This window comes from Balaenoptera acutorostrata, chromosome 4 (assembly GCF_949987535.1).
Source record: "Balaenoptera acutorostrata chromosome 4, mBalAcu1.1, whole genome shotgun sequence".
NCBI lineage: Eukaryota > Metazoa > Chordata > Mammalia > Artiodactyla > Balaenopteridae > Balaenoptera > Balaenoptera acutorostrata.
Genome location: NC_080067.1, coordinates 149,937,686 through 149,961,419, shown reverse-complemented (window position 1 = coordinate 149,961,419; position 23,734 = coordinate 149,937,686). Strand labels below are relative to the sequence as shown.

The 23,734-nt window shown below is 45.3% G+C and overlaps 1 protein-coding gene across 4 annotated transcripts in view; it reads right to left on the bottom strand.

Annotated features, from left to right (window-relative positions):
- The window catches only part of TRAPPC10 (trafficking protein particle complex subunit 10), a 91,810-nt gene that overhangs the window by 7,503 nt on the left and 60,573 nt on the right, over positions 1-23,734 (bottom strand). For 3 of the 4 annotated variants that reach the window (XM_057545350.1, XM_057545353.1, XM_057545351.1), the window contains 11 exons: positions 23,067-23,143; positions 22,194-22,285; positions 19,683-19,823; positions 19,270-19,382; positions 16,246-16,760; positions 15,277-15,418; positions 13,633-13,791; positions 12,617-12,846; positions 4,943-5,043; positions 3,720-3,846; positions 2,512-2,682 (listed from right to left, as the gene is read on the bottom strand). In XM_057545350.1, coding sequence (XP_057401333.1) covers positions 2,512-2,682; positions 3,720-3,846; positions 4,943-5,043; positions 12,617-12,846; positions 13,633-13,791; positions 15,277-15,418; positions 16,246-16,760; positions 19,270-19,382; positions 19,683-19,823; positions 22,194-22,285; positions 23,067-23,143 — 1,868 coding nt within the window. The remainder of the gene's footprint in view (positions 1-2,511; positions 2,683-3,719; positions 3,847-4,942; positions 5,044-12,616; positions 12,847-13,632; positions 13,792-15,276; positions 15,419-16,245; positions 16,761-19,269; positions 19,383-19,682; positions 19,824-22,193; positions 22,286-23,066; positions 23,144-23,734) is intronic. The other variant, XM_057545352.1, reaches the window with a different exon arrangement.

The window sequence follows — 23,734 nt, the reverse complement described above, 5'->3', positions numbered from 1 at the left end:
TCTGGACCGCCACCTGTCACCATACATAAAGTCACCTCAAAGTAGATCGCAGACTGAAATGCAAAAGCTAAAACTATAAAACTCTTAGAAGAAAACATGGGAGGAAATCTTATTGAACTTGGACTAAACAATGATTTCTTAGATCCTACACCAAAAGTACAAGAAATAAGAGACTAAGGTTGGACTTCACCAAAATTAAAAACTTTTGTGCTTCAGAGGACACCATCAAGAAAGTGAAAATACAACCACAGAATGGGAGAAAATATCTGCAAATCATATGTATGATAAGGGACTGAACATACAAAGAAACACTTACAACTCAATAAAAAGACAACCCTACTAAAAAACGGGAAAAGGATATGAATAGACATCTCTCCAAGAAGACACAGAAACGGCCAAAAAGCGCAGGAAAGATACCGAACATCATGGGCCATCATGAGAGGCCAGCTCACGCCCACTGGGATGCCAGTGATCAAGGGGCAGCAAGAACAAGTGTTGGTGTGAATGTGGAAACTGGAACCCTCACAGGTTGCCCGAGAGAATATACAGCGATGTTTCTTTAAAAAACAGTTTAACAGCTTCTCAAAAAGTTAAACATAGAGCTACCATATGACCCAGCAACTCCACCGAGGAATTTACCTAAGAGAATGGAACACATACATACACATAAAAACCTCCACAAGGATTTTCACAGCATTATTATTCATAACAGTCTCAAGGTGGAAACAACCCAGATGTCCAGCCACAGGTAAACGGAAAACAAAACGTGGCCTATCCACACAATGGAGTATTATTCACCCACAACAAAGAATGGAGTCCTGAACATGCTGTGAAATGAATGAGCTTTGGAAACATCCTGTCACGTGAAAGCAGCCAGTCTGGAGAGGATCACACATAACACGACTGCACCTGAACAGGCAAAGCACAGGCACACTTGCCTCTGGATCAGGGGTGGCCCAGGGTGAGAAGAGGAAGGAGAGGGGGTGAGTGTGAACGGGGCACAGGCTTCTTCTTGGGAGGATGAAAGTGTGCTAAAACACGATCATGGTGCCGGTAGCACAGCTCTGTCAACACGCTAACTTCACTGACGTGCACACTCCAAACGGGTGAACTTCATGGTATAGAAATTAAATCTCAATGAAGCTTTTTAAAAAACGTGGTATCTGGGGACTTCCCTGGTGGCGCAGTGGTTCAGAATCTGCCTGCCAATGCAGGGGACACGGGTTCGAGCCCTGCCTGGTCTGGGAAGATCCCACATGCCGCAGAGCAACTAAGCTCACGCGCCCAACTACTGAGCCTGCGCTCTAAAGCCCGTGAGCCACAACTACTGAGCCCACATGCCTAGAGCGCGTGCTCCGCAACAAGAGAAGCCACCGCAATGAGAAGCCCGTGAGCAGCAACGAAGAGTAGCTCCCGCTCGCCGCAACTAGAGAAAGCGCACGCGCAGCAACGAAGACCCAACGCAGCCAAAAAAGAAAAGTGGTATCTGTATTTCTCATCCTCAGAATACTGGTTTTGAAGAGAGCAATCCACCAGGTATTTTTCTCTGGCCTTTAACTAAGCTTGTTCAGTTCTAAAGGAAAATTTTTCCTATGCTCTATTTGAAAAGGAAGCAAGAAAGACAGAAAATAGTGGAAACCGATAACTAGTGTTAATCATCATCTGCAGTAAGGAAACCAGATTAAATTTATGCAGACTCTTTACCATACGAATAATTTAATGTTCCGCTGCTATTAACACATCAAAAAGGCATCTGTTTGCCCAACAAAAAGAGGAACTATGCTAGTGATTATGTTTAACTCTAAAGCTAATAAGGAGAGCTCAAGGAAACAGGAGGGTCGAAACAAATAGTCTTTTGGTTGGAAGGAGGTGCTGAAAAAATTGCTAACGTCAAGAGCTATACAAACACCTTCTCAAATAAAGTGTTTGACGATCTCAGTCGTAAAGAGAAGAAAAGGGAACACCACAAAGTTGTGTATCCATATTTTGATTTACCTAACACCAAACCCAATCATCTCACTAAAGAAACAAAACACAACTATTGCCTTTACTCACCTAGGTCTAGGCTGCTTTTAGCTCCACACCTAATGTGCAGGTTAAAGAAAATCTGCTTTAAGTAAGTTTCCATAATACTTCCAGTTTTTCTTCTAAAAAACTAGAGACGCAGCAGCTAATGCTCAAGATGAAAGGACTCTAAGAAACGGGTGCAGGACACGACTGAGTCAGCGTGAGGCAGAGAGAAGGGAGGAGAGGCGGGGGTCCTGCCTCTGGAGATGATCACGCTCAGCGCGAGCCGCGCAGGAGGGCACGAGTGTCGGACACGCCACCTGACCGGACCGCGGGCTCTAACTAGCCAGGCAGGGCCTCCACGCCCCAAGTGCTGGCTCTTTTCTGCGACTGGTTGCTTCATTATATTGAAAGCTTTTGTCTGATTTACAGAAGGTAAAGAATATGATGCCTTCTTCCATCTTGCCACCACACAACCCCGCCAGAAAATACGGCAATACATACCAAAAAATTGTCCACTTGAAATTCGTAAGTATAGGGCTTTAAGGAGACAGACAGCCGCTCCTCAGAAGCTGGGGAGAATCCAACGGAGAACCGGCAGTGCAGGGAGGGGGGAGGCTCCTGCGTCCACTTCAGCTCCCAGACAAAGAACACCGCCTGCTTGCTGTGGATGCGCTGCAAGAGAGTCGGCCGTCACTGCGCGCGCGCAACACAGGCGCTCAGTCCCAGGGGGCGCCTCCCGCCAGGGGGGCGGGAGGGTCGGGGAGGCGGTCCCCCAGGGCCCGCTTCCCCACAGGCCGCCTGCACTGCCGCGCCCGCCTCCCCAGCACTGCCCTCGGCTGCCCCGAGCTGGTGAAAAGGGTTTCAGCCTTTGTGATTCCATAAGCTCTACAGCACAGGGAATTATTTTAAAAAGCATAAAGAACAGTTACTAGTATCCAGCATCCCATACGTTCCCCAAGTGAGAAATGTCATCAAACAGTTAAAGGGACATCCTTACACCCACGCCAACTACTGTGTATTTGCCACTAAGTTAAGTGAGGAAGGGAACCGGCACCACCTCAGGCAACAAGTCCGTACCTGTAGGCACAGTGACAGACCCGGGAAGCATTCGAAATGGGTCAAATGTTGGGGAAAATCCTTTGAAAATGCTAAAGATCAGACGTCCATTAAGAAAACCTTTGATCTTCTAAACACTCAGCACTGACTGTCTAAAAACACATGCAACCAATGAACAGAAAAAGCAGGGCCAGGATTCAGCCAGGCAGTGTGAACATGAACGTGACTCCTTTACAGAGCGACCCCGACCCCTGAGAGCCCGTCGCTGGGCAAGGCAGGCACGTACACAGCAGCCACTGTTTCTGGGGGTGACGGCGTCCACGCACTCAGCGTGAGACTGATCAGGACAAGCTTGGAATAAATCTGTGTGTGGAGTCTGACAAATGTAAGATTTAATTTTTCTAAAAATACAAGTATCAACCTATTTCCTACTCCACGTGCTGGGCCACCCGGCCCACAGCAGACCGCAAACGTGCGCATGGCAGCAACGCAGCTGCACGGCAGGGCGCGCTCCCCACTGACCACCAGCAAGGTCGTTCCCTACACGGAAAGGCTCAGCTGAAGCACACGGTCACTTCCATCAACATCACTACACTCTCGTTCTCCTCTGTGTTCTGCTGAGAGGTTCGTGCTGGGTTCTAGGAAACGGTCACCTGTTCGGATTCCGTGTTCAGCGGTATTAGTCGCAGGTCGGTACTATCACCAGTATCCACAAGATGACTATCTGACAGCTGAAAGTCAAGTTCTGACAAATTCTGGACACACACTTGAACATATTTCCTAAAGGAGAAAAATAATAAGATTTTGCCATTTAAGAGCTTTATTAAATATATTTTGGCTGTATTAAGAAGATGCTCTGTAAGGAATCAAAAAAGTGACACAGGAAAATAAGAACCAGTTGTTAACATGTATTTCTACTTTTAATTTCACAAGTAAAAGTGTCAGAAAAAGACAAATCTTTCTAAGCAAGCTATCTCTTAGGAAAAATGGGTCAAAGAATATTCTATTTTGGATACATTATTACACGACTGTAACTGATTTTCCTAAACATACAATAGCTTGCAATGAGTCATGGAAGAAAGAGTAACAATTACTCTTCATCTATAGAAGTAACATACTCACTGAGAAACAAGGTCAATACAGAATTCACTTGAATTTCTGTTACACGTAAAGAGGGGTTTTGAAAAGCCAGGCTCAAATACAGCAACCCAGATTCTCTGTAGAGCTGTTGTGTTTTTAACCACCACACACTGGGTCTCCTGATGTGGGGACAGGTGAAGCACAGGATGACACCTGTAGACTTCCTGGTCCAAAAACTGAATCTGAACCTAGTCAAGCCTCTAAAGCAGCAGATCTCAACTGGGGACAATGTCTGGAGACATCTGTGGCTCACACTAAGGGTGCGGAGGGCGAGGAGTGCCCCTGGCAGAAAGCGGGGGGCCAGGGGTGCTGCCAAACAGCCACAACACAGGGATCTGACCGAGCGTCGGGAGTGCTGAGACTGCAAGCCCCCTCTAGAGGTGACAGACAGCAGCTGACAGGGAGCTACTTACAAAAACCCACGAGGACGTGACCAGGGGAATCCAGAATGGTAACTGACCCAAGTCTGGCAAAGGGCCAATGGCTTGAAAACAGGGGGAGGAGGGATAAGAAGGGATCTCAGAAACAGAGGGGACTGTGTTTGAATCCCACATCCTACAAACCAAATCTGAGTATGGGCTGGGCGCTATGGGACCCAGGGAAATACTGCGAATTTTAACAGGTGGACAGTGGCATCATGGCTATGAGAAAACATGCTCAGTGTCACCAAAGCCAAGCTCTGAACAGTAGGGCCTGAAGGTAGGGGAGCCTGGGAAAGGGGCCTGGGGTCCTTTACCGTGTCCCGGATGACAACAGGGAGTGCGTGGTCCCGAAGGGCATGCTGAACGTCAGCGCGATGACAGTGGAGTAGATGGACCACGGGCAATCGATGGACACCTGAGGAGAGACGGGGTGGGGACAGGTGTTCAGACCCCTCATCACCTGGGACAGGCACCGCCACCACCATCCATCCAGATCTGTGGTGGCTGCCAATTTCCTAGATGTTTGATGTCTTTACCGTTTCTTATCCAGAGAGATAAACCCCGTTAAACATACACACAAACAAACGAGAGAAAAATGAGCCATCAGCACGGTATCAATGGCTCCGAGCAGACGCCGCAGCCCGCAACGCAGACCCTACCCCGCTATTCTCACGGGCGTGTGGCCACAACGCCAAATGTGTTTTTAATGTGCAGGAGGTTATGACAAAGTGCTTTTAGTCACTCATGTGCAGATGATACTATTCAATCATTAACTATTACAAATCAAGTGAATTACCCAAACTCTCAATCCACAAAACACTGAATACATAACTGAAAACCAATCTGGGGCTGTCGTGTGGACCAAACTATTAACTTCCTTAAGGGCAGAAACCAGTTCCCAAACTTGTATTTTATTTCCCCCCACGGAACAAAGGAATACACTGAGCACAGAACGTGCGCTTATTGCTGTAAGTATCATCTCTGCCTCCTGAGTTCTGTATCAGATAAAGAGGGAAGAAATTCCAAGGACTGAAAATTAAGACATTATTTTTGAGATCCTGCCTTGTCTGGTATTCTATGCCATAATCCCTTTGAAATGACTGCATTTATTAGCCTTTTATCCTACTGCTTTTGCACATTCACTTCTTTTTTTTTTAATTATTCAATTTATTTAAACTAAAACACAAAAACAAAAGAACAAAAAAACAATTCATCCATTTCTCTCAATGCCTACTCCACACCTCGGGCAGCCACCAATACGTCCTCCTTATCTATGAGCTTGGTCTTTATTTTTACTTTTTAGATTCCACATATAAGTTAGATCACATGGTATTTGTCTTTGTCTTATTTCACTTAGCATAATGCCCTCTAGATCCATCCATGTTGTTGCAAATGACAAGACTTATTCTTCTTTATGGCTGAATAATATTCCTCTGTGTGTGTGTGTGTGTGTGTGTGTGTGTGTGTGTGTGTGTGTACACTCATCTTTATTCATTCATCCATGGTGGATGCTTAGGTTGCTTCCATATCTTGGCTATTATAAATAATGCTGCAGTGAACACGGGGGTGCAGATATCTTTTTGAGTTAGTGTTTTTGTTTTCTTCAGAAAAATACCCAGAAGTGGAATTGCTAAATTGTATGATAGATCTACTTTTAATTTTTTGAGGAACCTCCATACTGTTTTCTACAGTGGCTGCACCACTTTACATCCCCACCAATAATACATGAGGGCTCCCTTTCTGCCGACACTTATTATTTGTTGTCTTTTTGATAATAGCCATTCTGACAGGTGTGAGATGATTATCTATTGTGGTTTTGATTACATTTCCCTGACGATTAAGTGATGTTGAGCATCTTTTCATGTACCTGTTGGCCTTCTGTATATCTTCTTTGGAAAAATGTCTGTTCAGATCTTCTGCCCATTTTTAAATTGGATTGCTTGGTTTTTTTGCTATTGAGTTGTTGCTATTGAGTTGAGTTCTTCATACATTTTGTTTATTAGCCACTTATCAGCCATACAATTTGGAAATATTTCTTCCATTCAGTAGGTTGCCTTTTCATTTTGTTGATAGTTTCTTTGCTGTGTAGAAGCTTTTTAGTTTGACGGAGTCCCATCTGTTTATTTTTGCTTTTATTGCTTTTGCTTTTGGTGTCAGATTGAAAAAATCAACATCAAGGCCCACGTCAAGAACTTAATACCTGTGTTTTCTTCTAGGATTTTTATGCTTTCAGGTCTTACTTTCAAGTCTTTAATCCATTTTTAGTTCATTTATGTGTACAGTGTAAAGTCCAGTTTCATTCCTTTGTATGTGACTCTCCAGTTTTCCCAACACCTTTTACTGAATGTCCTTTCCTCATTACACATTCTTGGATCCTTCATCATAAATTAATTGACCATACATGTGTAGATTTATTTCTGGGCTCTCTATTCTGTTCCATCGATCTATGTGTCTGTTTTCATGCCAGTACCATACTGTTTTAATTACTATAGGTTTGTAATATATTAATAGTTTGAAATCAGGGAGCATAATACCTCCAGGTTTGTACTGCTTTGTCAAGATTGCTTTGGGGACTTCCCTGGTGGTGCAGTGGTTAAGAATCCGCCTGCCAATGCAGGGGACACAGGTTCAACCCGTGGTCTGGGAAGATCCCACATACTGTGGAGCAACTAAGTCTGTGTGCCACAACTACTGAGCCTGTGCTCTAGAGCCCACACGCCACAACTACTGAAGCCTGCACGCCCTAGAGCCTGCACGCCACAACTACTGAAGCCCATGCACTCTAGGGCCTGTGTGCCACAACTACTGAGCCCGTGCTCCACAACAAGAGAAGCCACCGCAATGAGAAGCCCGTTCACTGCAACAAAGAGTAGCCCCCGCTCACCGCAACCAGAGAAAGCCTGCGGGCAGCAACGAAGACCCAACGCAGTGAAAAAAAAAAAAAAAAAAAAAAAAGACTGCTCTGGCTATTTGGGGTCTTCTGTGGTTCCACACAAACTTTAGGATTGTTTCTTCTATTTCTGTGAAAAATCCCATTGGAATTTTGGTAGGGACTGCACTGAATCTGCAGGCTGCCTTGGGTAGTATGGACATTTTACAATATTAATTCTTCCAACCCATGAGCATAGACTATCTTTCCATTTATTTATGTCTTCTTCTATTTCTTTCATTAATGTCTTCTGGGTTTCAATAAACAAGTCTTTTACCTTCAGGGTTAAATTTACTCCTACGTATTTTATTTTTTGATGCAATTGAAAATGGGATTGTTTTCTTAATTTCTCTTTCTGACAGTTCATTATTAGTGTAAAGAAATGCAACAGATTTTTGTGTATTGGTTTTGTATCCTGTAACTACTGAATTTCCTTACTAGTCCTAACAGTTTTTTGTGTTGGGAGTCTTTAGATTTTTCTCTATATAATATCGTATCATCTTCAAATAGTGACAGTTTTACTTCTTCCTTTCCAATCTGGATGACTTTTATTTATTTTTATTGCCAAATTGCCCTAAGACTTCCAATACTATGTTAAATAAAAGTGGTGGGCATCCTTGTCTTATTCCGGATCTCAGAAGAAAAGCTTTCCGCTTTTCACCGTTGATTACGATGTTGGCTGTGGGCTTGCCATATATGGCCTTTATTATGTTGAGGTGTGTTCCCTCTATTCTGGCTTTGTTGAGAATTTTTATCATAAATGGATGTTGAATTTTGTCAAATGCTTTGTCTGCATCTATTGACAAGATCACATGATTTCTAATCCTTCATTCTGTTAATGTAGTGTATCACATTAATTTGTGGATGTTGAACCATCCTTGCAATCCTGGAGTAAATCCCACCTGATCATCGTGTATAATCCTTTTCATGTTTTGTTGAATTTGGTTTGCTAATATTTTGTTGAGGATTTTTGTACCTATGTTTATCACAGATACTGGCCTGTAATTTTCTTTTCTTGTGGCATCCTTGTCTGGTTTTGGTATCTGGGTAATGCAGGCCTGTAAAACAAGTTTGGGAGAGTTCCTTCCTCTTCTATTTTTTGGAAGAGGTTGAGAAGGACTGGTATTAATTCTCTGAATGTTTGGTAGAATCACCAGTGAAGCCATCTGGTCCTGGACTTTTGTTAGTTGGGAGGTTTTTGAAAACTGATTCAATGTCCTTACTAGTAATCGGTCTGTTTAGATTTTCTATTTCATCATGACTCAGTCTTGGTAGGAATTTATTGGCATGTAATTGTTCATAGTACTAGTCTCTTATGACACTTTGTATTTCTGTGGTGTCACTTGTAACATCTCTTTCATTTCTGATTTTGAGTCCTCTCTCTTTTTTCCTTGGTGAGTCTAGCTAAAGGTTTGTCAATTTTATCTTTTCAAAGAACCAGCTCTTAGTTTCATTGATCTTTTCTATTATCTTTTTTTTTTAATTTATTTATTTATTTTTGGCTGTGTTGGGTCTTCGTCTCTACGCGAGGGCCTTCTCCAGTTGCGGCAAGCGGGGGCCACTCCTCATCGCGGTGCGCGGGCCTCTCACTATCGCGGCCTCTCCTGCTGCAGGGCACAGGCTCCAGATGCGCAGGCTCAGTAGTTGTGGCTCACGGGCCCAGCCGCCCTGCGGCATGTGGGATCCTCCCAGACCAGGGCCCGAACCCGTGTCCCCTGCATTGGCAGGCAAACTCTCAACCACTGCGCCACCAGGGAAGCCCAATCTTTTCTATTATCTTTTCAGTCTCTATTTCATTTGTTTCTCCTCTGATCATGTTATTTCCTTCCTTCCACTAACTTTGAGCTTTGTTCTTTTTCTAGTTCCTTGAGATGTAAAATTAGGTTGTTTGTTTGAGACATTTCTTGTTTCTTGAGGAAGGCATTTATTGCTATGAACTTCCCTCTTAGAACTGCTTTCACTGCATCCCATAAATTTTGATATGTTACATTTCCACGTTCATTTGTTTCAAGGTAGTTTTTTATTTCTCTTTTGGTTTCTTTTTTGACCCATTGGTTCTTCAACAGCATGTTGTTTAATCTCCACATATTTGTGCAGTTTGCAGTTTTCTTCATGTAATTAATTTCTAGTTTCATACCTTTGTGGTTGGAAAAGATGCTTGATATGATTTCAATCCTCTTAAGTTTATTAAGACTTGTTTTGCAGCCTAACATATGATCTTATCTTGAAAAATATTCCATGTGTACTTGAGAAGAATCTGTATTCTGTTGTTTTTGGACAGTATATTCTGTAAATATCTGTTAAATCCATGTAGTTTAACATATTTAAGGCCGATGTGTCCTTATTCATTTTCTCTCTGGAGGTTCTATCCATTTATGTAAGTGGAGTATTAAAACCCATACTATTATTACACTGCTATTCTCCCTTTAGATATGTTAATATTTGCTTTTTATTTTAGGTGCTCCATATGTTGGGTGTATAAATACTTATGAACATTACATTTTGTTATTGGATTGACCCCTTTATCATTACATAACACCCATCTTTGTCTCTTACCACAGTCTCTGATTTAAAGTCTATTTTGTCTGATATAAGTGTAGCTACTCCAGCTTTTTTTCGTTTCCATTTGCATGGAATATCTTTTTCCATTCCTTTACTTTCGGTTTGTGTGTCCTTACATCTAAAGTGAGTCTCTTGTAGGCAGTTTATAGATGGGTCTTGATTTTTTTATCCATTCAGTCACTTTGTCTTTTGAGTGGAGAATTTAGCCATTTAAATGTAAAGTAATTATTGATAGGTGTGTGCTTATTGTCATTTTCTTAATTGTTTTCTGGCTGTTTTTAAAGTTCCTCTCTGTTCCTGTCTCCTTCTCTTGCTCTCTTCCTTGTGGTTTGATGACTTTCTTTAGTGGTATGTTTATATTCCTTTATCTTTTGTGTATTTACTATAGGTTTTGCTTTGTGGTTACCATGAGGCTTATATGTAGTAACTTACATCTATAACAGCTTATTTTAAGTTGATAACAACTTAAGTTTGATCCCATTCTAAAACTCAGCATTGTAACTCCCCCCTCTAACATTTTGTTTTTGAGATGTCACATTTTACATCTTTTTATCTTGTGTATCCCTTAACTAACTACTGTAATCATAGCTATTTTTACTGCTTTTTTTCACCTTCATACCAGCTTTATAAGTGATTAATCCACTACATTTATCAAACAGTTACCTTTCCAATGAGATTTATTCTTTCATGTATTTCTGTTACTCATTAGCACAGTTTCTTTTCGTCTTAAAGAAGTCTCTAACATTTCTTATAGGGCTGGCTTAGTGGTGATAAACTTTAGTTTTTACTTGTCTGGAAAACTCTTTATCTTTCCTTCAATTCTGAAGGATAACTTTGCCACACAGAGTATTCTTGGTTGGAAGTTGTTTGTCCCCCACCCCCTCCCCCAGCAAGCTTAATATATTGTGCCACTCCCTTCTGGCCTGCAAAGTTTCTGCTGAAAATCTGCTGATAGTTTTATGGGGTTCTCTTGCACATAACAGATTCTTTCCTTGTCTTTAACTTTTGACATTTTACCTATAATGTGTCTTTGTGTAAGTCTCTTTGGGTTCATCTTGTTTGAAACTCTCTGGGCTTCCTGGATCTGAATGTCTCTCTCCTTCCCCAGGGTAGGGAAGTTTTTAGCCATTATTTCCTCAAATAAAATTTCTGCCCCTTTCGCTCTCTCTCTTCTCCTTCTGGGACCCCTATGATGTGAATGTTTGTCTGTCTGATGTTGTCCCGTAAACCATCTTCCATTTTTTCCAATCTTTTCTCTCCTCTGATTGGACAAATCCCCCTGCCTTGTCTTTGAGTTGACTGGTCCTTCCTTTGCTTCATCTAGTCTGCTGTTGAACCCCTCTCACATATCTTTCAGTTCGGTTATTGTGCTCTTCAGCTCTGAGACTTCTATTTGGTACTTTCTTATAAGTTTCTATCTCTTTGTTGAAGTTCTCACGGTCTTCCTCCATTTTCCCCCCCAGTCCGATGAGCGTCTTTATGAACATTACTCTGAACTCTTCACCAGGGAAATTACATATCTCTGTTTCATTAAGGTTATTTCCTGAGGTTTCATCTTGTGCTTTCATCTGGGAACATGTTCCTCTGTTTCTTCATTTTGCTTGTCTGTGTCACTTTCCGTACAGTAGAGGAAACGACCACCTCTTCCATTCTTCAAGGAGTGGCCTCGTGTAGGAGATAAACCTTGTTGTTCAACTCTGCCCCAGCTCTTGGTTGTCTCTCAAACCTTTGTGCTCGTCCAAGCAGCCTGTTGTATTTCTAGTGGTTCCCAGGAGTTGAGGGTGTGCCAAGACCTGTCAGTGTCCCAGAGGGGAGGGTCTCAGCAACTACCTTCAGGCTGTTTGGAAGCCAGACCCTCAGGGAGCAGCTTTTAACAGTATGCAAAAAATACAGTCCCATGGGACCACAAGCACACACACTTCTACACTTGGGTTGTTCAAAAGCCCTCAGAACTGATATCTGTATTATAAGACATGGACAAACTCAGAAAAAGCATGATGCTAGTGACTGGTTCTGTGAGCTGACGGACTGTGGATTTAGGATCAAAGTCATGGATCTCTCAAATAACTGTCAATACGTACCAGCACCAAAGCATAAAATCTTAGCACTTCTTCCTTGCTAAGTATGATGTGGTGTTTCAGGGAACAGAAAGTAAAGCACACCAAGACACAGAACTCCCTCTAGCCTAATCACCAGGACAAATGGACCACAGAGGCAAAGCCCTCTAAGCAAAAACTGTATCTCTTACAATAAACCATCCTTCCTCGAGTTGGGACAGAAAAGTTAAGAGCCGGTCTGTCTTTGTCTTTGCAAGATGCACCCCTTATCTAAGAAGGGGTGATTCACAGCCATAAATGTTAAACCCAACCCGAGCTTGTGGTACAGGGACTGGAAACCTGCCACCCCGACAGAAGTCATCTTGTGTGCACTGTCTTTCAAAGCAAGCAGGACACGCAGAGGCTGCCCCCAGGGCTGCACCGTCCCGGCCCCCCCTTACTTTGTGGTCCATGGTAGCCATGCAGGGGCCAGCTTTGTGTGTGTCCTTATGCTTCCCATGGGGCTCTGTCATCCCCAGCATGGTGCTCTCCCCTCCAGTTGCTGGAGCTGAAGGTAAAGAGAGAACTTCCAGTTCAAATTCGATCACGTGGTATGCAGGCGCAGCCGGCAGGCTGATGCTCGTGACCTTGTCAGACGACTGAACCCGGAGCGGAGCGTCAGAAGCCTTTTCTAGGGGAGACAGAAGAGGTCACCTGTAACACAGCCCCCCTGTTTCCGTGCTCCTTCTCCTGTCGTAGGTGAGGGCCCAGGAGTGAAGCTCCAGCCCAGCTCCTGCTGCCCGTACACACACGCAGGAGTGTAACCGGGAAGGATGACAGGGGGGAGGCAGGAGAATCAGGGGCAGAACCCCCGAAGAGGGAGCAGCACCGCGTGAAAGCTGTCCGGCTGAGCTCGGCTCAGAGAACCGCCACCGTGCTCAGTCTGAAGACAGGAAAGAGACGCTCTTCACACAGCCCGCCCGAGACTGTGCGTGTCCCCACAGGACATGCTCCCACTCAGAAAGAGGGCTGCATCCTTCCCTCTCCGTACCTCGTGGCTGGGGACTGGGGGAGACGGGACTTTTTTAGGGCTTCCAACCAGTGTCTTAAAAGGCTGGTTTGCTTTTTCTTTCTGCTGAGGAAAGCTGAGGAGGGTGGAAGGAGGCTGGAGGCCAACAGGGCACCACCACGGAGCATGAGCCCAGGCAGTAACGCTGCATCACAAGACCACAGCAAGGTCAGCACCACCTGGCCACTGGGCACGTGCACGGCTCTAAGCCTCTTCCCCTCAAATGTAACGCCCCACCGAGGGGAAGGGCTACGGTCCCCCTACAGGTGGAACGTGGCCATGAAAGAGCTGCAAGGAGAAGCGGTCCTCAGATGCCACCTGAGGATGGCGGGGACGACAGGCTCCTCGTATCCTCACGGTGCATGACAACGTCAAGAGTCCACCTGCTCCAGGTGACTGCTGCCTTACCTCTCATGTTGGAATAGATCACCGCTCTGCTCTCTTCATGACACAGGATAAGCATGGCTTCCACATTGCTGAGCTGAAGGCTGTCCCCGTGTTTTACTGTGTAATGGCCAGTAGTGACAGTGAACTTGACCTTCTGAGGAATACCAGCCAAAAGGCTATCTAAAGGGAAGAAGACAGCCATGAGCACCCCTCCCAACCAAGAGCACCAGAGGAAGGCCTCCCGTGGGTCAGAGGAGCGCTGTGTCTTCTACTGGAGAGACCCGCTCACTGTACATATCCACAAAGTCGCTCAGCGCCCACCCTGACTGCTCATCTCAGTTACGCGGTCTGCAGCGCTGAGGGGGTCCTCGCTAGGCACAGGAGAATCTGAGAGCCTCAGGGACCTTATCACCACTTCAGTTTAGAGAGTCAGGGATCGTGGTGGCAACCGTGTCTATGAGGGTCTCAAAATTTACCCGCTAGCCAGTTATTGAGAGAAACTCAGATAATGACACTAAAGAAAAAACTAATGAAACCGCATGTGCTGCTGCTATTCAGATTTTCCTCTGGCCTTTCCAGGTTAGGCCTCTTCCAGATCTCTGGTTCAGAGCAGCTCGATAGAAGATACGGTACACTTTCTCCTGGATGGAAATGGAGGGCGGGAATGGGCTGAGGTTTCTAAGAATCGGTTCCAGGGAAGGCAGAAGGAAGAAGGCAAGAGACAAGACACAAGGAGAAGGAATAACAGACAAGAGGGAGAGAGGGAGGAGAGCCGGGAGGTGAGAAAGGGAGTGCGGGCCGGGGCAGGGCGGAGGCGTGAGCCAGCACCTCTCAGGCTCTCCCAGCCGCAGGGTTCAGCCTTTCTCACAAAAGGTTCTCTGAGGGAAGAACCACTGAGAGACTGCTGTGTTCCACACCTGAGGGCCTTTCCAGGTAGCCAGGGGAGAAGTTTAAAAGCATAAAAATAGGTAGTTTAGAGAGATTAAATAGAAAAAAAAAAAGCTTTCCTTGATTTTTTTTTTCCCAAATGGAAGAAGCAAGCAAATAAACACATTGTTTCTAGCCTAAACCACAGAGACACTCACTCATTAGTGTTTTACTGAAGTGCCCTGTGGTCTTCAATAATTTGTTTACACCAACTCCTCCTAATTGTAGGACTTAACAAAAAGGACAGCAGCACTGAATTTCTGAAATGCCATGCGGGGGGGGGGGGGGTGGGGTGGGGGGGGTGTCAAGGTTAATCAACACTTTCAAAGGAAAAGACTTTTGATCAGAGCATAGACCATAACTAATCTAGCATTCAGCCTCTGAAATGGAACTCTAAGCAGGAAATTGTATTTACTTATTAAATTCTCTGCAGCAGACATCAGCTGAGATTTAGCTCATTTTTCTCAGCTAATGTTTAGTAAACATGAAAGCAGCAATTACAGAAAAGCAAATATTCAGATGAACAAAAGAGCCACAGCCAGCTCCCCGGCAAAACCTCCACGAGGCTCCCCGAAGTGTCTCTTACAGAGGGACACGGCTACAGAGGGCCGCAAGCGCGACGCTGCAGAAAGCCCTCCTTCCACGTGCTGCCTTAGAGTAAAGGAGCCAAGTGCGGCGCAGAACCCGCACAGCCCGCAGAACCCCGCAGAGCCCCGCAGAGCCCCGCGGCCCACTCACCGGCCAGCGGCTCCACGTGCAGCTGCGGCTCCTGCGAGTACACTTCGTACCGCACCAGCGGGTACATGTGAGGGAGGACGAACCACACCGGGCCCACCGAGGCGCACAGCTGCCGCAGCGTGTAGGTTCCTGGCTCCTTGGCCTGGGGGCAAAACCGAGCATTCGCACAGCCGTCCCAGTGTCCCTGTTCCTGCAATGACGAGCTTCTCAAGGGGAGGCTGAGCCAGAATCTCTGAAGTGACCGTTTTTCTTACCCTCTTTATCCTGCTGCTCTGTGCTAACACGTCTACACGCGGGCTGTTCAAAAGATCCCTCAGCATCTCTCAATGGAGGATTTTCTGAGTAACTGATGCTTAGGTTTGACTTTACGCTTAATAATGCATTCTCAATTTAATAAGCTTTATCTGTGGCTTTCTCTTCTGGAAAAGGTATTTAATGGAGACAGGGAGCATGAAATTTAAGACCTGCTCTAAGACCAGACTAAAAACACACGTGGCAGATAACTGTACTTTCCACTGGCCTCTTGGGTCAGTGGAACGAACAGAACCCGCTGCACTGGAGGAAGATCTGTATCGCAGCGGGGCAGAAGCAACTGTTTTGACATCCATCCATGCAGCCACGAAAGGAAAAGAGAGTTTAACATGAAAGTGCCATCTTCTCTGAAACTTCCTCATTTTAGCAAATGAGGGTGTATTCTAATACAAAGGGAAAAAGTCTAACTAAATCCCGTGAGAACACAAATAATTACCTATGTCAAGAACTTCATTCAAAATTTATCAACTGCCTTAAAATTATATAAGTACAAAAGATTTTTTCAAAACATCACTCTGTTTTTCTTTAAGGATAAAAATCAAAGTCAGGTTAACAGAACAGAGGTGTCTACTGGCTTCTCAGCTTCTTCAGAGGGTTCTCGCAAGTGCCACCCGCTCCCGACCACCCTTGAAGCCAACTCCCCAGCCCAACACATACCTGCGTCCTGAACGTGACCGTGTTGGGCCCTGGCTCCAGGGTCACAGCGTTGCACTTCAGCACGTGGGCCCCAGCCTCCAGAGCGGCACCCGAGGGCGCTTCCAGGGACGCGCCGCTCTCCTGCTTCCTTAGGAGCATGTGGACGTTTTTGCAAATAATCCCCGTTGTGTGCAAGGAATTGTCGGAAGGACTTCTCTCGAACATCTCGCACAGCTCCAGCGCGGGCAGGCTGTTCTGGGACGTGGGGTAAGGCGCGGTCTCTGCCGGGAAGCTGACAATCCCATTGGCCGTCTTGTGCTTGGTGAGCCACTCGGCAGTCTTCCGGTAGTTGTTCTTCTCGATGCTGAAGTGGACATTGATGGCAATCTGCTCCACGTGGACAGGCACGGGCATCTGACTGCACACGGTTATCTCCACGGACAAGGCACCGCCCACATGGACCACGGCATTGGAAGGGGTAAAATGGAGATCTCTCAGTTGTGCAAAAGAATGCATAGGGAGTACTATTTTGTGACCTGTAAATACACAGTACCATGTTTTACTTCCTAAGTCACACTTCCAGATGCTACAGAGACTGCAGGACTGGGCCACTATCGGGCCCGCAGGGAGCAATGACGTGCAAAAGAGATGGTTCAGACCCTCCCAACCTTGTGCCTTCTTCACACACCAAAAAGAGTTACTCTGTCAAAAAGAGAAGAGAAACACATGCCTAGATAACTCCTGGAAATCATAATACCTGAAGAAATTAACGTTTCTAACTCCTGCTTTGGCAAACCCAAGAGAAATACAGGTCAACTAACTCCTCAATTTCAAAACAAGATTTGTAAAGTCCAATTCCTAGAGCTGTTTCAGGGAATTCCACCACCTTCCCACGCACATAAAGATTCTCCAGTAAAGATGCCCCAATCCCCCTGTACATCTGGAAATAAACCCAGGTGTGTGCCACCCTGTGAGGTCAGCCAGTGAAGTGAGGAGCCAGGAGGGCAGCGGGTCCCCAGCCCCACAGGCACCATCACGGGGGAACCCACTGCATCCTCCAATTTCCTTTCCACAAGCACTGGTGTGTCCAGAACATCCACAAGGCCACCGGACTGACCGGTAAGGGAGGCGGTGCCGAGACTGATGCCATAAAATCACAAGGAGGACAATCACGGAATATTTTCTTCACAAAGACGCCACGGAAAGTTGGCAGGAAAAGCGTAACTGCACAGTCTCACGCACGTGCCACACACAGCAGATTCAGCACACAGCTCTACAATGACCAGTCTGGGCAAATTAAAGGCTCTAAAACACAAATCAGTGCCACGCTGCCCCTGAGAGACCCATGCAGATGGCTCGACGTGCGTGACGCGCACCCCAGCAGGCAACGACCACAGCAACCCGAAGCCAAAACCTCTGGAAACACTAGCTTTCAAGCAGTTAGCAACCGCTATGGACTGAATGCGGTCCCGCCAAAATTCTTAAGTGGAAGCCCTACCCCCCAGTGGGCCCTCTGGGAGACAGTTAGGGTTTGATGAGGTCATGAGGGATGCATGCCCTTGCAGGAGGACGCACCAGAGAGCCCTCTCCGTCTCTCCCCCCACCTCCCTTCCCCCTCCCTTCCCCCCTCCCTCTCTCTGAGTCTCTCCATTTCTCCCCCATCTCTCCCCGCACCTCCCTTCCCGCTCCCTCCCTCTCTCTGAGTCTCTCTCTCTCCACCTCTCTTCCACCACACCCCCACCCCTTGCCATGAAGGGACAAGCCAGGAAGAGGGGCCTCATCAGAAACCCACCCTGCTGGCATCTTGAGCTCAGATGTCAGCCTCCAGAACTGTGAGAAAATAAACACCCGCTGCTGAAGCGTCCAGTCTGTGGCATTTTGTCATGGCAGCTCGAGCTAAGACAGTGACTATTTTAAATAAATACTCTTCTTGATAAACTGAACATGAGAAGCTAAATATTACAATAAATTTAATCTTACTACACGGCAATTCTTAAAGTATATTTGCCAAAACATTTAGCCTGAACCTAAGGCTTTGAGATCTACCTTGCTGTTGGACATTCCCATAAGGAAATACTCAAGAAACTTCAGACGGTGAGACAGTCTATGAGACAAGTGGCTCGATGTCTTTAAAAAGTCAGTGCCGTACAACCCTGCTGTCAAACAGCCGCTGAAGGGATGAACACAGTGTGGTCCATCCATACCATGGAATATTATTCAGTCACAAAAAGGAATGAAATGCTGACACACGCTACAACATAGTTGAATCCTGAAAACATTGTGCTGAGTGAAATAAGCCGGTCACAACAAAACACATACTGTATGATTCCATTTATGTGAAATATCCAGAACACGTATCTTCAGAGACAGAAAGTGGATTAGTGGTTCCCGGGGACTTGCGGGGGATGGCGGGTGGTAGGAGGTTGGGAGGAAATAAGTGTGGGGTTTCTTTCGGGTGATAAAAATGCTCTAACACTGACCGTGGGACGGGTGCACGTGTCTGTGACGACACCAAAAGCCACAGAGTCGTATACTGCACGTTGTGAATCCTATCTCAATAAAGCTGTTGTAATTTAAAAGGTCAGTGTCCGGAAAAGAAGAAGAAAACGAGATGGAAAGACTGTTCTAAGTTAAAGGAGAACTGAGATACAACAATCAAATGCAGTGTGTGACCCCTGAGTGGACTAGTCGAGTCCAATTATTTTGCATATAAAATAATTTGTAAGAACACTTTTCACGACAATGGGGGAGACCTGAAGAGGGGCTAACTTGGTAGCCCGACTTAGAACCCTGTCCAGCTGTGGGCAGGGTGGTGAGGGGATCACCTCTGTTTTCAGAAGATGCTACACTGTTCCAGGGTCTGGAGCTGCTCTGAAGTTCAGCAAAAAGACAAAAGAAAGATAGAGACACACGTTTGCTACATGGCAAAATGTTAACAACTGCTGAATCTAGGTGGTCAGTATAGAGTACACACGCTGTATTATCATTTTTGCTTTTCTGTGACATTTGAAATTTTTCATAGTAATGTCTGAAAACAAGCCTTACCTGGGCTGTCTGCCTGCCGGCTGGCGAAGCTGAGAATCTCTCTGCAGAAGTGCTCCCGCTCGCTCTCAGTCAGGTGCCGGTCGCTGGCCAGGAGGCTGCTGGTCTGAAGGTAGCTGAGTGCAGAGTCAAGGGGCCTCAGAGGACCGCACGCTGGGGCGCTGCACCCACAGCCCCTCCAGTCCCCAGAGGGTGCATCCCGACGGCGGTTCCCCTTTCTCTAGGGTATTAGGAACTCAAGCAGAGGTCAGATACGCTGACCAGGCACCAGCTTCTATCCAACACGGTACGCGTGTCAAGGCAGGCTTTTTTCCCCAGTTATCAGGTACTCATTAAACCCTCAATGTTGAGCACTGCTGCCGTACAAAGAGAAAGCAATCCTCCTACTTCATGAACGTATTCAACTTAAAGGATACTTTTCAATTTGTCCAAGGTGTTTCTGACATTCAGCTAGTTGCTTCCTTGTGTGTGTGATAGGCAGTGCCCAGCCCTCAGCCAGGTAATTCTTCAAGGCTCCTTGAAGATAGATTTCTGCCTTCTGGGGAGACTTCTTCCTCCTTGCAAATCAACAAACAGAAGCTTTCATTATGGGTCGTGATAATCAACAAACTCAGACATAACCTTTCACGGCCTGCTCTCCACCCGTGACAACCCCAACACCATGAAACTCGTGCCACCTGCAGACAGTCCTTCTCTCACCACCCCCCATACGAGAAAGAACAAGAAATCAGGAACACCTAACAGGACCAGAGAAATGCGCTCAGGCTGAGAATCCCACACACGCTGTTTGCCCAGCATCCTACACCAGCCAAAGAGCCTTCAGAGTTGAATCTCCGGATAAGAACGTGAGGGCATCATTCACGATTTCAAGCTGACATGAGAACACCAAGCGTGAAGAAAGCGGAAGGCTCTGTCTACAGGCACACAACTAGTTATGGAGGAAGCTTCGAAACCTGGGCTCGGGGCCACACTACCTGCTGAAGACAGGCCAGCACAGAGTGGTCTACACAGGCCAGCCGACAGGGGAGCTTGACTCAAGTCGGAAACTCAGGCAAAAGCAATGAGCAGGTTTCGAAGATTTACAGAGAACTATGAGGAATTTAAATATCAACACTTATCACCCAAATGTAAACCCTCAAGACGTTCAGAATATAACAAAGTTTAAAACCCAATTAATGAGAGCTTGTCAAAGCCTCAGTGACAACATGGATGCCCTGGCCCTTCCCAGAGGGCTGGGGTTACTGACTTCACGGGGCAAAGGCCAGCACCAAACAAGCACTCGCTCTCTAAGCATCCTGGGGCAACACCCCAGGCTTACCTCTGAAGCAATGAGAGTTCCCAAATTCTCAAATAAATTTTAAACCTATCAATTACATGTGTTGGTTTCTCTAGACTTTTGTGGTCCCCTCCCCCATTTTTTATTTTATTTTATTTATTTAATTTTAAAAATAAATTTATTTATTTTTGGCTGCATTGAGTCTTCGTTGTTGTGCGTGGGCTTTCTCTAGTTGTGGCGAACGGGGGCTGTTCTTCGTTGCGGTGCACGGCTTCTCATTGTGGTGGCTTCTCTTGTTGTGGAGCACGGGCTCTAGGTGCGTGGGCTTCAGTAGTTGTGGCTCGCGGGCTCAGTAGTTGTGGCTCATGGGCTCTAGAGCGCAGGCTCAGTAGTTGTGGCTCGCGGGCTCTAGAGCACAGGCTCAGTAGTTGTGGCGCACGGGCTTAGCTGCTCCGCGGCATGTGGGATCTTCCCAGACCAGGGCTCGAACCCGTGTCCCCTGCATTGGCAGATGGATTCTTAACCACTGCGCCACCAGGGAAGTCCTCCCCCATTTTTTAAAGGGGTCAGAACCTTCTATATACTTCTTCAGTTACTATCTCCAGCCAAAGATTCTTACACTTACACTGGAAGGGAGACCATCTGTCATCCAGTCCCTGGAGACCCAGGCCGAGGGTCACCTGGCTAGTCCATGGTCAGGCCAGAACCAGGACCCAAGTCTCCAGTTAGCAGGCCAGCATCACCCCACTGCAGCTCCAAGCCTCAGCTCACAGCACCTGAGGACATGGCTACTGATTCAGTCATGAGATACACTAGCTGGAGACTCAGGAGAGCCGACCTCCAGCTCCAGCATTACTCAGCTGTGCAATTGACTCCCTGCTCCAATCACACCTGAAACACTAGGAAGTTCACTTAGATGATCTACAAATCCCTTCGGAGCCCTGCAATCAGTTAAAGTAAATTATTCTTTCTTGTTTCATCTAACGAAATGACTAACTATAGATTTCAAGGTACCATTTCAAACACACATTTCTTTTGAGAAAATGTAAACATCTTTTCCCTCATAATCTGTATCTCTTCCCAGTGCTCTGAACTAGCAGTTACACTGGCAGCAGGGGTTCTTTATCAAACACGTGAGAAATATGCCACGTTTTAAGTCTTTTCTCTGGAATCCACTCCAAAGCTGGAGCCAGACTAGAAATGCTCACAGTGTTTGCACACCCCAGCTCACAAGCACTCACGGCTCAGCCCTCTCTCACGGACCTGACACATCACGTGCTTCACGTCACTGACCTGGAGGCTTTCAATCCTCTGAGGAGGCACTTAACAGCAACTAGAGAAAATGCTATAGAACACATACTATGTATTGCATATAATAGTATATATATTATCTACATGTATATAATATTTACATGTAAGTTCATTAAATTAATTAAATGAAGGAAACACAAAGATCAGTAACAATTATTAAGGGTAATAAGCTGAACTCACTCTGGTTTTCAAAGAAATTCTCTTAAGAAATGATGATTGGTTAACAGTTTACATTTTTTGTTCTACAAAGCTATGTACACTTCATATTAACTCCTACATAACAAACCTCTTACTACACGTGAGATGTCTGAAATTCAAAGAAAAGTTCAAAATCAATTACATGTAAAACTCCGCCAGATCCTTTCCAACGAACTTAGCGGATCGAATTCTCCCAATACTCGTATACATTTCAATGGTGGCATGGGACAAGTCCTGCGGAAAAGCAAAGAACCAAATAATTCTGTACTTTAACTTTAATGTTAGACAAATCCTACATTTATTTACCCAAGGCTGAAGCAAAAGACTTCCTTATTAATATAACATAATTTTTTACTTTGTATCTCTTTTTGTGTTATTTGAGTTTTTATGTAATAGTGATTTATACAAAGTCATTAACTTGTACATAAACTATAAAGCATAGTAATAAAAGAAACGTGAACTCAGCAGGCACAGAATAGTTTTTTTCGAAGTATTTTCCACCTGTGGGTAACATTTTTAATATCTTTCTCACATTTTGGATGACAGAGACAGTATTATAGACTACTGTCAAATGCTGGTGAATTAACCGTGACTCGGGAAGGCAGGCGGTCCACCGAGCTTCTACCGCACTGCTTTCTAAGGCTGTCCAAATTTAAGTCCTTTAAAATCAAGTACAATAGCTCTGTTCAGGTTCAAATTGCTCCTCTGTGCACAGGAAACCACTCACTATCCTGTCTTACAAGCTCTGCTCCACTGAGTGAGCAACACCATTGTGAACAAAAGAATAAACACCTCAAGATGCTCTGATGCCGAACTATGGCACCGTGGGTACTAACAGACCAGCGCTCCCAGGTTTCGTGCACAGCTCCCTAGGGTAGCGCAGAAACTTCAAAGGCCAACAAGAAGGGGGTTCCAAACACCAGCTCACTCCCAACTCAAGAGGTCACAAAGTAGTAAAGTCTAGTAGAGGCGGGCTTCCTGCCATGGGTAGACAGGGAGGATTTGTAATACTTACTAAGTAGTGTTTTTCAAAAGCTTCTACTGATGATAACGCTTCTTTGAGCTTCTTGTACGGACTCTGAGCAGCGTTGGCTTAAACAGAAGGAAGTAAGAGCCCTTATTCATCTTCACCGTGTCCAGTCATGTGAGCTTACACTCCACCTCACATGTCGCAGCTAAAGGACTTTGTCTGATGCTTATGGAAATCACAAACAGCCCACGCCGACTGAAACTACGTTATCACTTACATTCTTGTCTAATTAATATACTCATGAAATAGTCTAAATCCTTCAAGTAATACTTTTATCTTTAATAGAGACTAGAATTTTTTAAGTACATGTTACAAATCCTACAATGAATTAAATTACTTCCGAAATGATCTGATGTGGTCTCAGGTGGAAACAGTGTAATATACACATAACGCATTTTCCCTGACAAACTGATTCAATCCAGCAAGAGGCCTCTCAGGCCATTAGGTATGCTCTACTTCAGCAACGGTTTTGCTAAATCATACTCATCACTGTGTTCGTACCTAAAAGAATTAGTAACGTTCCTTTCAAAGTGCTTTACTACCTAGGGGTAATTTACTCAATAAAAGGATTTGTCGGGCCATATCGTTAGAAAAATAATCATCTGTAATTCAGAGGAAGATTGGTGCATTTAAACTTCATGTGGGCTGTAAAA